The 11,579-nt window shown below is 38.1% G+C and overlaps 1 protein-coding gene across 3 annotated transcripts in view; it reads left to right on the top strand.

Moving 5' to 3' along the window:
* Positions 1-11,579, top strand: part of ETFA (electron-transfer-flavoprotein, alpha polypeptide) — a 139,072-nt gene that overhangs the window by 21,146 nt on the left and 106,347 nt on the right. For 2 of the 3 annotated variants that reach the window (XM_011982667.1, XM_011982666.1), the window contains exons 2-7: positions 1,712-1,858; positions 4,742-4,823; positions 4,928-5,010; positions 9,196-9,295; positions 10,687-10,797; positions 11,418-11,519. In XM_011982667.1, the coding sequence (XP_011838057.1) occupies positions 1,712-1,858; positions 4,742-4,823; positions 4,928-5,010; positions 9,196-9,295; positions 10,687-10,797; positions 11,418-11,519 (625 nt within the window). The remainder of the gene's footprint in view (positions 1-1,711; positions 1,859-4,741; positions 4,824-4,927; positions 5,011-9,195; positions 9,296-10,686; positions 10,798-11,417; positions 11,520-11,579) is intronic. The other variant, XM_011982668.1, reaches the window with a different exon arrangement.

Below are 11,579 nucleotides of genomic sequence, written 5' to 3'. Positions count from 1 at the left end.
GATCTCCTGACCTCGTGATCCGCCCGTCTCGGCCTCCCAAAGTGCTGGGATTACAGGCTTGAGCCACCGCGCCCGGCCGTTTTTTGTATTTTTTAGTAGAGACGTGATTTCACCGTGTTAGCCAGGATGGTCTTGATCTCCTGACCTCGTGATCTGGCCGTCTCAGCCTCCCAAAGTGCTGGGATTACAGGCTTGAGCCACCGCACCGGCCGGTATTTGCTTTCTAAGAACTTTCATTTCATTCCAGGAATTGTCCTGACTTTCCTTCAGTTCATACCCTCCTTTTAAGTTTCCAACTCTGGGTAAATTTCATGCTATGCTTTCTTCACTCCAACTCCAGAGCTTAAGGTTATTGCTGAATTAAGCCACACAACCATGCCATTTGATCCACAGTTCCTCTTTTTCTCACTTTTCTTTGCCATTTTCCACAAGAATAGTTCCAGTATTTTATTTTTTCCTCATGCCTATGATGCCATTCCTCATCTTTTCACATGATAGGAACACCTGAACTTCCTTCCTTTCTTCCCCTCTTGACTCTGCTTCATGATCTGTAGCCTTCAACATTTTGGATCTCTTCATTATTTGAAAAACTGTTCTATTTTATAATTGTATGTGAACAAGTCTAATTTCCTGTGAACTATTTGAGCACAGGGACCATTCTTGTTCATCTCTGTGTTCCTTGTGTTTGAAATTATTCCACATGACCATGAGTGATTGGTGGTTTCTTGATCGTCTGCATTAGATAGGGCTGGATGTTGGTTGGTTCCAGTATACTGTCTGCAAGCTTCCTTTTTTGAATCCAGAAGCATATTTGAACAGTCAAAACCTGGCAAAATTTCTGTTTAGTGTCATATTTTAAAAACACATTTCCATTATCAATTATTTTGGTACTGAAAGCATTTTGACTGAAGCAATAGGGATCAACTTTTGTGACTAATTTCACACCCATTATTTCTGATTATACTGTACTCCTGTACTGTAGGAGTACAGTATGTATGTAACCAAATGTAATTGGTAGTAGAATTTGACCAGTTCCTAGTTAGGTAGTTAATATGTTCTGTCTAAGAAATTTACATTTAGTTATATAGTAGTTTCTTATCAGATGTAGATTAGTGGGAAAGTTGTTTTGAAGTAATTAAACACTTTTCCTAACAATAGAAGGCTAATTTGCGTTCTTATTTTTATTAGATAAGAATATTAGTAGGCTGCGTGCGGTGGCTCAAGCCTGTAATTCCAGCACTTTGGGAGGCTGAGGCAGGCGGATCACGAGGTCAGGAGATGGAGACCATCCTGGCTAACACAGTGAAACCCCATCTCTCATGAAAGTACAAAAACAAAATTAGCTGATGTGTTGGTGGGCGCCTGTAGTCCCAGCTACTTGGGAGGCTGAAGCAGGAAAATGACATGAACCTGGGAGGCGGAGCTTGCAGTGGTGAGCCATGATCGTGCCACTGCACTCCAGCCTGGGCGACAGAGCAAGACTCCGAAAAAAAAAAAAAAAAAAAAGAAAAAAAGAATATTAGTAGTACAGTGGTAGACACAAATAGCTAGATTTTCAATATTGAACAAGTATTTTATAAATAAATTTATAGAACAGTATTGTGTACGGAATAGTTTTCTTTAAAGCTTACATCCTTAACAATTAGAGTAAAAAAAAAAGCCTGTGATAACATTCTTTACCTTTTTTTTTTTTCCTTTTTTCTCTTTTTAGGCCTCATTGCTACGATTTCAGAGTACCCTGGTAATAGCTGAGCATGCAAATGATTCCCTAGCACCTATTACTTTAAATACTATTACTGCAGCCACACGCCTTGGAGGTGAAGTGTCCTGCTTAGTAGCTGGAACCAAATGTGACAAGGTGAGAAATTTTTAAGGTCAGCCATAGCAAATATAATCTCCATCAAGAGACAGGAAAAGATGGCAACAGAGAATTATGTTGAGGACTGTAACCCAAACTGGGCTCTAATCCTCATTAAATGGCCAGTGTCACAACCATTACCATGTGTGAAAAAGGAACTAAAAGGTTTCCTCACTAAGTATTTTATCTTTTGAAATGAGGTAGAATACTTGATTTAGTTCCACTGGCACCATCATGTGCCATCAGGTACCAAGTAGAATGATAATATTTGAGTCCCCTTAGAGGTTAATAACTGATCTCTTTTTTGTGTTGATGAATATACTTGCTAATTGCTTCTAATTCCTGAAAGTGGTAAATCTGGACAATGTAATATGGATGTTTTAATTGGTAGAAGAATTTGAATGTTAAGTACTATTCTTTCCAAACTCTAGCTGGTACTAAAAGATGTTCTTGTTTTTTGCTGTTGTTGTTGTTGCTGTTGTTGAAATCAGATGATAACAGCTTGGGGCACTAACCCTCTAGAAAGGTGCTAGGATATGATTTGCAGGGTCTGTGCCACTAGGCTGCAATGTAGATGAGTGCTTCAATTAAGCTTACATAGCTTGAGCCACCAGTTCCCTCTCACATGGTATAGGAGTTGCTGAGTGTGTAGTTGGGGCTTAAACTTCACAGAGGAATAAATCTGAAGGGAGTATGTTTTGAGGATTTTATGTTTTATTAAATAAGTGATGGTGGCCGGGCATGGTGGCTTATGCCTGTGATCTCAGGACTTTGGGAGGCTGAGGTGGGTGGATCACTTGAGGTCAGGTGTTTGAGACCAGCCTGGGCAACATGGTGAAACCGTGTCTCTACTAAAAATATAAAAATTAGCCGGTGTGGTGGTGCGTGCCTGTAGTCCCAGCTACTTGGAAGGCTGAGGCACGAGAACCACTTGAAGCTGGGTGGCAGAGGTTGCAATAAGCAGAGATTGTACCACTGCACTCCAGCCTGGGTAACAAAGTGAGACTGTCTCAAAAAATATATTAAAAATAACAATAATTCAGAGCATGTGAGAATGCAGATTCATACTGCTGATGTTGCTTCTGATTTTTTACGTGAAATTGATACCTTAAAAGAACATATTATGGTGGGTTTATGTTTAGTTATGTGGGTTTCTTTACCCAATTCCTGCTAACAACTATAGAATCTTACATAGTTGATACAGCCACAATGTGTGATGTGTGATCGCTAAGCTATCTATTTGTACGTATGTATTAGCCACAGTATATGATGGCTAAGCCATCTTTTTGGTTTCCCTGTTTTTGGATATGTAGGAATTTGTGATTTGTTGTTTGTTTTGCTGTGATTTAAAATAATTATTGTAATGTTACTTTAAAAATACTTTGATGCTTTATACTACTTTGAGAAGAATCAAATAGAAATCATCTTCTGTACTCAGTTACAATCCTAACCTGTCATGTTCTAATTTTAAAGAAAACAACTAATACCTATATGAAGAGATCATTAATAGAGTTCAGCTTTATAGCATTTTATTCAGCTATTTGTCATAAACAGCAAGTTATTCTTCTGTATAATGCCAGCAGTTTTTGCCAGTAAAAACAAGAGCGTTTCAATGGGAAAATTCTGCCCCATTTTCTATCCCATGCTGCTATGCAGCTACATTGCAATTAACTGAGTTTCTTAATTGGGAATTCTCTTAAAGTTTGAGAAGCTAAATTCTGCTGCATCCATAATAGAGGGCCTCTGTAGTACAAAATGGTATGCCGGTGAACACTTGGTTTAGGAGAGGTATTTTTGCAGTGCGTCCTTTCTTCAGTGAATATTGTTGCAAGCTAACAGTTCATACAAGGGTAGCAGAAGGCACAGCCGTTCAATCCTACTCATCAGTGAATCAATGAATCAGTTTGGAGGTAAACAAGGAGACAGAAGACGATAGTATGACTGATATGACTTAGCTAAAGTGGAAACCAGCCATGATGTAATAAACATACTTAAAAAGGGGAAATCTAATTGCCTTCTGAATATAGAAAATCTGAATGATCACAAAGCTTTCTCAGAACCCCATTCTGATTCTAAACAGGAAAAATGAAGAATTAAAATAGGAAATATTTTGCTTTGTCATAGATAAATGTGTGTATGTGGGCAGGAACTCAGTGGTTGACAATGGGATGTTACTAAGAGAACTTCATTTTCACCATTTCCAGGATATTGAACTTAACACTTGGATTGAACCAAAAGTAAAAAGCACAGTTTATAACTGAATTTGAATAAAGAGCCATGTTGATTTTGGTTTATCAATTAGCACTTTTCTTTTTCAAGGCAGGAATATTTGTTGAAATGCTTGGTAGTTGGACAGTGTGAGGTCAGTCAGTAGTAAGATCTATTGGCATTAGATTTTCTTTGTTAAGGAATGTATTTTAATATTTTAATCCTTTTTTTGTTTGTTTGAGACGGAGTTTCACTCTTTTGCCCAGTCTGGAGTAAAGTGGTGTGATCTTGGCTCACTGTAACCTCCGCCTCCTGGGTTCAAGTGATTCGCTTGCCTCAGTCTCCCAAGTAGCTGGGATTACAGGCACCCACCACTATGCCTAGCTAATTTTTGTATTTTTAGTAGAGATGAGGTTTCACCATGTTGGCCAGGCTGGTCTCGAACTCCTGACTCCAGTGATCCGCCTGCCTCAGCCTCTCAAAGTGCTGGGTTTACAGGCTTGAGCCACTGTGCCCGGCCAGAATATATTTTAATTCTTAACTGGCCCTTTTGCTAATAAGAGTAATTTTTACAGTTGGCCATTAAGATTTTATGATCTGTTGATATTTATAGTGGTGCCTTTATTTGTATATTTCTGATAGATGGATAATTAGGAACTTATCTTTTAATCACAGGTGGCACAAGATCTCTGTAAAGTAGCAGGCATAGCAAAAGTTCTGGTGGCTCAGCATGATGCGTACAGAGGCCTACTTGCAGGTGAGGTTTTCCAGTGGAAAAATATGTCATGTGTAAATTATGCTTGAATATATGATTATGAAAGTATTCCAAAAGATTTTTTATCAAATGTGTTTAATTCTCAGAGGAACTGACACCATTGATTTTGGCAACTCAGAAGCAGTTCAATTACACACACATCTGTGCTGGAGCATCTGCCTTTGGAAAGGTGAGAAGGTTGAGAATGTGGAATCTGATATCACTGCTTGAAGGGGTTAGATTTCATTGTGCTGAAAGTGTGCAACAGACTGTTTATATAGCCAATCTGGATTTATCTGAATTGATGTGGTAGTTTTGCTAAAATGTATTCTTTCAAGATTTTGTCATAATTTTCTGTTAAAAAACTACCATTTCCAGGTTTTCAAATTAAGTTGTGGAGAAAACTCTAATTAGGCTATTATTTTAAAATTTTCTGCGTTTAAAAGTAATGATGAATTCTGCTTGCATGTGAGAGAGAGCGAGCGAGCAAACGAACAGGAGTCATTTGTATTAGTAGCCCATTTTAAGAGATGGTTTATTTGGGTGGCTGATGGATATCTAGAAAAGCCAAATTTTATCTACATGGGGAATTTGGAAAGGGCTGTGTAGTGGTTGAAGACATCCTTAAGGTAAAGAAAGCCGTAATCTGATCATGTGCATTGTGATGTGTCTGAAGAATGAGTGTGTTACCAGATGGGTAGCGGTCTACATAAAGTTAAAAATGGAGTGGAAGAGTGTAATGGGAGCCTAAGACAAGGAATGTGTCGTGGATTTTTCTTGCTCTCTGTGGCCGTGAGTGTTATCTTAGCTCTCTTTTCTTTTATTCCATTCTTAATAAGGTGTCATTTTTAGTCTTTATTTTTACTTTTTTTTTTTTTTGAGATGGTGTCTTACTTTTGTCACCCAGGCTGGAGTGCAGCAGCATGATCTCAGCTCACTGCAACCTCCACCTCCTGGATTCAAGCCATTCTCCTGCCTCAGCCTCCTGTGTAGCTGGGATTATGGGTGTGTGCCACCATACTTGGCGAATTTTTGTATGTTTAGTAGAGACGGGGTTTCGCCGTGTTGAACAGGCTGGTCTTAAACTCCTGACCTCACGTGATCTGCCTGCCTCAGCCTCGCTCTGTTGCCCAGACTGGAGTGCAGTGGCACGATTGTAGCTCAACATACCCTCCAGCTTGTGGGCTCAAACGATCCCCCTATCCTAGCCTTCTGAGTGGCTAGGACTACAGGTACATGCCACCATGCCCAGCTAATTTTTAAATTTTTTGTATAAATGTAGTCTCCCTATGTTGTTCGGGCTGGTGTTAAATTCCTGGCCTCAAGTCATCCTCTCATTTCAGCCTCCCAAAGTGCTAGGATTATAGACATGAGCCCCTGTGCTTAGCCTATTTTTACTTTTAAAAATTGTGAAATAAGTTATACACGAATACATCCTTATTAGGAAGAATGCATGTAGTACAGCAGTGTGCAGAGCAAGGTGTCAAAGTCCTGCTTTCTTATTCCCAACTCACCCTCTCCTCTTTAGGAGTATAGCTGTTAACAATTGTACATTCTTTTAGGCCTCCTTCTGTGGATTTTTAAATTACAGTACATGTACAGCTATATATTTTTTACTTCTAAAATGGAATAGTATGGCATGAATTGTTTTGTGACTAGTAGCTTTTACTTAAGAGTATGACTTGGGCAGGGTGCGGTGGCCGACGCCTGTAATCCCAGCACTTTGGGAGGATCGTCTGAGCCCAGGAGTTCTAGACCAACCTGGGCAATACAGTGAGACCTCATCTCTACAAAAAAAAAAAAAAAAAAGAAAAAAGAAAAAGAAATAAATATTAGCTGAGTATGGTGGTGCACGCCTGTAGTCCCAGCTGCTTGGGAGGCTGAGGTGGGAGGATTGCTTGAGCCCAGAAGGTTGAGGCTGCAATAAGCTGAGATCACACTGCTGCACTCTAGCCTGTGCTCCAGGGTGACAGAGCAACACCATCTCAAGAAAAAAAAAAAAAAAGAGTATGACTTTGGCTCATAATGTTTCTCTCTTTTTTATGGCTGCATAAGATTCCATATTTAGCTAAGGACAGTTAACTTGTTTCCAGTTTTTTACATTTATATACTTTGCTGCAAGAAAACATGCTCATGCGTGTATCTGTGTACACATCGGCTGGAATTTATTTACATTAGAGTTCTAGAAGTGAAATCACTGAGTCAAATGCTATGTGGTTTAAAAAATTTGATACCTATTGCTTAATTACCAACACTTGGTAGTATACATTTTAACATTTTTCCCCCAGTCTGATGGGTGAGAAAATCTTTGTGGACCATTCTGTCTCTGAGAGTTGTGATTGTATATTGGATAGTTTAAATAATTTCATGAGCTTTGAGTTTCTTTCTATGATGACAGTTCACCTAACAGATTGTTAGACCATGAAAGGGTGTTTGTCATTAGCTAGATTTTAGTACTCTGGCCATGATTGCTATGTTGTGACAGATGGGAGTTTTGAGAATAAGGGTCATATAATAGTAGCTGGTCGTGCGGCCTGTAAATGGGTTTTGAATGAGAAATGTCTATCAGAAGAAGCCAAACAATTTGCTGTATGATAGTCCTTCACCAGCTGTGGTTTTGAGATAACACACTTTTATACTTGTCTACTAGAATTTTAAAATGTCATTTTGTATGCACAAAAAGAACTCAATTATTGCTTCTGCTTCCCAGAAACCATGCAGGCAGCCTGTTGGATGGGATATATTTTTAATAGGATAGATATTTGTGTACCAACCACCCTCAGGACATTTAGATGGAAGACCAGATTCAGGAAAACATACTTTTTAAGTACCATGGTAAAATTTCTTGAAGATATGTTAAGACAAGGGATAATGAAAATACAAAAGACATTAAATTTTGAGCAATTTAGAAATTTCTAAAACTTTAAAAAGAGGCAAAGTCTGCATAACATAAAAATTGTAAGATAATCTGTTCAGCCAAGTAACTATTCCAGTAATAATTCCTGAACAGTTAAAGAAGATGGTTCAGGAGGAGGGTTACTTACTGAAGCTAACTTTAAATACTGACAAATCTGGTTTTTAAACTAGATTAAGTAAGTGCTTCAGGATGGGCATGATGGCTCATGCCTGTAATCCCAGCACTTTGGGAGGCCAAGGCAGGAGGATAGGTTGAGGCCAGGAATTCGAGACCAGCCTGGACAACAAAGCAAGACCCCGTCTCTACAGGAAAAAACAAAACATAAATAAAAGAAAATGAGCTGGGTGCGGTAGCACGTGCCTGTAGTCCCAGCTACTCAGGAGGCCGAGGCAGAATAATCTCTTGAGCCCAGGAGTTCAAGGTTATAGTGAGCTATGATCACACCACTGCAACTTCAGCCTGGGTGACAAAATGAGACCCTGTTTCCAAAAAAAAAAAAAAAAGAAGAAGTAACTGGGACTTGGGGAACTGTGACTTGGGTTCCTGCTACTAAGGACAAAGTTAGCACATGCATCTATTTCAGTACAAGCACAAGAACACACCTTTAATTTATTTTTGTTGCTTTTTAAATACGTACTATACAGACTGTTCTTCAGGTTAGTGTTATTTTTCTTTTTTTTTTTTTTCTTTTGAGGCAGAGTCTCGCTCTGTCACCCAGGCTGGAGTGCAGTGGTACGGTATCAGCTCACTGCAACCTCCGTCTCCCAGGTTCAAGCAATTCTCATTCTCATGCCTCAGTCTCCTGAGTGGCTGGGACTACAGGCATACACCACCATCCCCAGCTAATTTTTTGTATTTTTAGTAGAGATGGTGTTTCACCATGTTGGCCACATTGGTCTCAAACTCCTGGCCTCCTGGTCTCAAACTCAGCCTCCCAAAGTGCTGGGGTTACAGGCATCAGCCACTGTACCTGGCCTTATTCTTTTTTTGTGCAATATCAATTTAAACAAAAGGTAAAATGTCTGCTTTGAATGTTTTTATATACGTTAAGTTAATATGTACGAGCATAATCTTTTTCAGTATTTGAGAATTTTACCACCCTTCTAAATTTGTTCTATCTTTTCTTATCTAAATTCAATAGTCCACAACTGTCACACTTGGTAATTGATGTTTATTATAGTAAATTTCATATGTCATAATTCAATATGTTGCATTAAGGTGGCTTAATACTGTGAAACTCATATGACTCTTAATGTAGTTAGAGTAATGGTAGGTACTCAATCTCAAAGCCTATTTAAAAAGCTGTGCTTGAAGTTGTATATCCAAAGGTGCACATGAAATATAAAATATTTGAATTAAAATTTCTACAGAATATGCATTTAGAATATGTCATTACTGATCATATATAGTCATCCATCACTGTGTATGTGTGTAACTCACTGCTTATTTTGCTTTTAGAACCTTTTGCCCAGAGTAGCAGCCAAACTTGAGGTTGCCCCAATTTCTGACATCATTGCAATCAAGTCACCTGACACATTTGTGAGAACTATTTATGCAGGTGAGTACTCAAGGAAGATAATTAATCGACATGTTAAATTTTAGTGAAAAGCATAAATTAATCTTGAAGGTAAATTTTAAATCAAGCCATACAATTGCTTTAAGTGGACCATCTTAAAGGTTTCTGAGGAAAATTTTAGTCTAGAATTGCTGGTGGCCCTTGACATGTCATTCTCTTTGATGGATCTCAAGCACAGCGATTTCCTGCCTGTTTATTGAGTTTGTAGAGTGGTATTTTCCTAGTGGTTAATAAAAATTAGATTCACTATTTAATATATTTTGTGAGTGGTACCTGGAAAAGCAAAACTTAAAAAAAATAGTATTCTCAATCTTTGCTTCTTCTACTTCATTTCCATCAGCATTAAGAAATTCATTTTAGCCAGCTGCAGTGGCTCGTGCCTATAATCCCAGCACTTTGGCAGGCTGAGGTGGGAGGATTACTTGAACTCAGGAGTTCGAGGCTATCCTGGGCAACATAATAAGACCCCATCTCAAAAAATAAATAAATAAATAAATAAATAAATAAATAAATAAATAATTAGCTAGGCATGGTGGCATGTGCCTGTAGTCATAGATACTTGGGAGGCTGAGGTGGGAGGATTGCTTGAGCCAGAAGGTCAGGGCTATAGTGAGTTGTGATCATGCCACAGCACTCCAGCCTGGGCAACAGAGCAAGACCCTGTCTCAAGAAAAAAAGAAAATAAATTCATTTCAGTGTCTCTTCAGTCGATTGATCTTTTGCTTAGCAAACTGGTCTCTAGTGGGGTTGGAGAAGGCAGTGAACTCTTCGGTTTTTTTCTGATTAAAGTTGTGTATTTCACTATAAATGGCTAATTCTCAGATTAGACTTTTCATCTTCCATAATGTTTGTGGGAAAACATTTTGTCATGGTTTGGGTTACTGTTAATGTGATAGCTAATCCAGAGTGTCTCAAATCCTCTTAAAATCTTGGCACATCCATACCTGTTCTTTATGACCTGTTGTGTTTTCAAGATATTCCTCCTTCAGCATGCATAGTAGCTACATTCTTATTAAGTTGTTGCAGCTCATAGTTTTGAGTTACTGATTGTATTGTTTTTGGAGAAGGAAGCTTTGTTCATATTCCTTTTAGGGGTGTAGCGTACCTTCTTAGTGTGGATGCCTGTTCCAGTTTCTTCCTTCTAGGCATGGTAGTACCTGTCCTGCTTTTAAAGACATCCAGGGTTATACAAATGTCTACTGATATGTTTCTTCACTGTTATGCTCCACTTTTTCCTACACTTAATAGAGTTAGAAGACAACTGGTCAAGAGTTATTTCTTGCCTTGTCTATGAAGTAAATTCCAAGCATCAAAGGAATGCTCGTTTTGTTGCCTTTTGTTGTTGCTTTTAAAAAATAGATTGTATGTTTCAGGAAATGCTCTATGTACAGTGAAGTGTGATGAGAAAGTGAAAGTGTTTTCTGTCCGTGGAACATCTTTTGAAGCTGCAGCAACAAGTGGCGGTACTGCCAGTTCAGAAAAGGGTGAGTGTTCATTTGGAGTTTTTTGGTTTTTCTTATTTTTTTAATTCATAGACTGTATTATAATGAGAGATTACCTCTGCTTACATTTCTAATGCATAGTATTTGAAAGTTCAATTTAAATGATATTCCCAAGCTTATATAAAAATAATAAATATATATAACTTGCATCTTTTTTCACATTATCTTTGGTACTAGGATAGTTGCTTTGGTAGATCAAGGGAGTGGGAGACAGGATCTATTAAGATTAAGCTTTTTTACTCTTGTCGCTGTTTCCTATTATATTTGGGTGATTCAATATAACAGAAGAATGTAACAGTAAACATGTGGAGGGTGTTACACTTTAACATATATAGTGTCTCATTTGGACCTCATAGAAAGAAAATTATTCCATATTCAGACTCAGAGAATTAAATGATTTCTCAAGTCATACAACTATGTGGCAAAGGCTGGAATTTAGTCTCCTTAAGTCTTTCCATTATCGGAGAGAATTAGGAGCACCAAAAATTCACATTAATTAAATTTCATGGAATTATATACTTGTGTGTTTCTCTTGAAAATAATTATTGTTATAGAACTTGAAATCATAGTTGTTGTTTTATTATATGTGTTAATGTATGCAGCATCAAGTACTTCACCAGTGGAAATATCAGAGTGGCTTGACCAGAAATTAACAAAAAGTGATCGACCAGAGCTAACAGGTGCCAAAGTGGTGGTATCTGGTGGTAAGTGAAATATTAATCTTAAAAGATGTAAACTTAAAATACTTTGATTTTTTTTTTTTT

Source organism: Mandrillus leucophaeus, unplaced genomic scaffold, assembly GCF_000951045.1.
Source record: "Mandrillus leucophaeus isolate KB7577 unplaced genomic scaffold, Mleu.le_1.0 Scaffold241, whole genome shotgun sequence".
NCBI classification, from domain to species: domain Eukaryota; kingdom Metazoa; phylum Chordata; class Mammalia; order Primates; family Cercopithecidae; genus Mandrillus; species Mandrillus leucophaeus.
The sequence above is the reverse complement of the archived record's forward strand: the minus strand, read 5'-3'. Positions and strand labels throughout refer to the sequence as shown.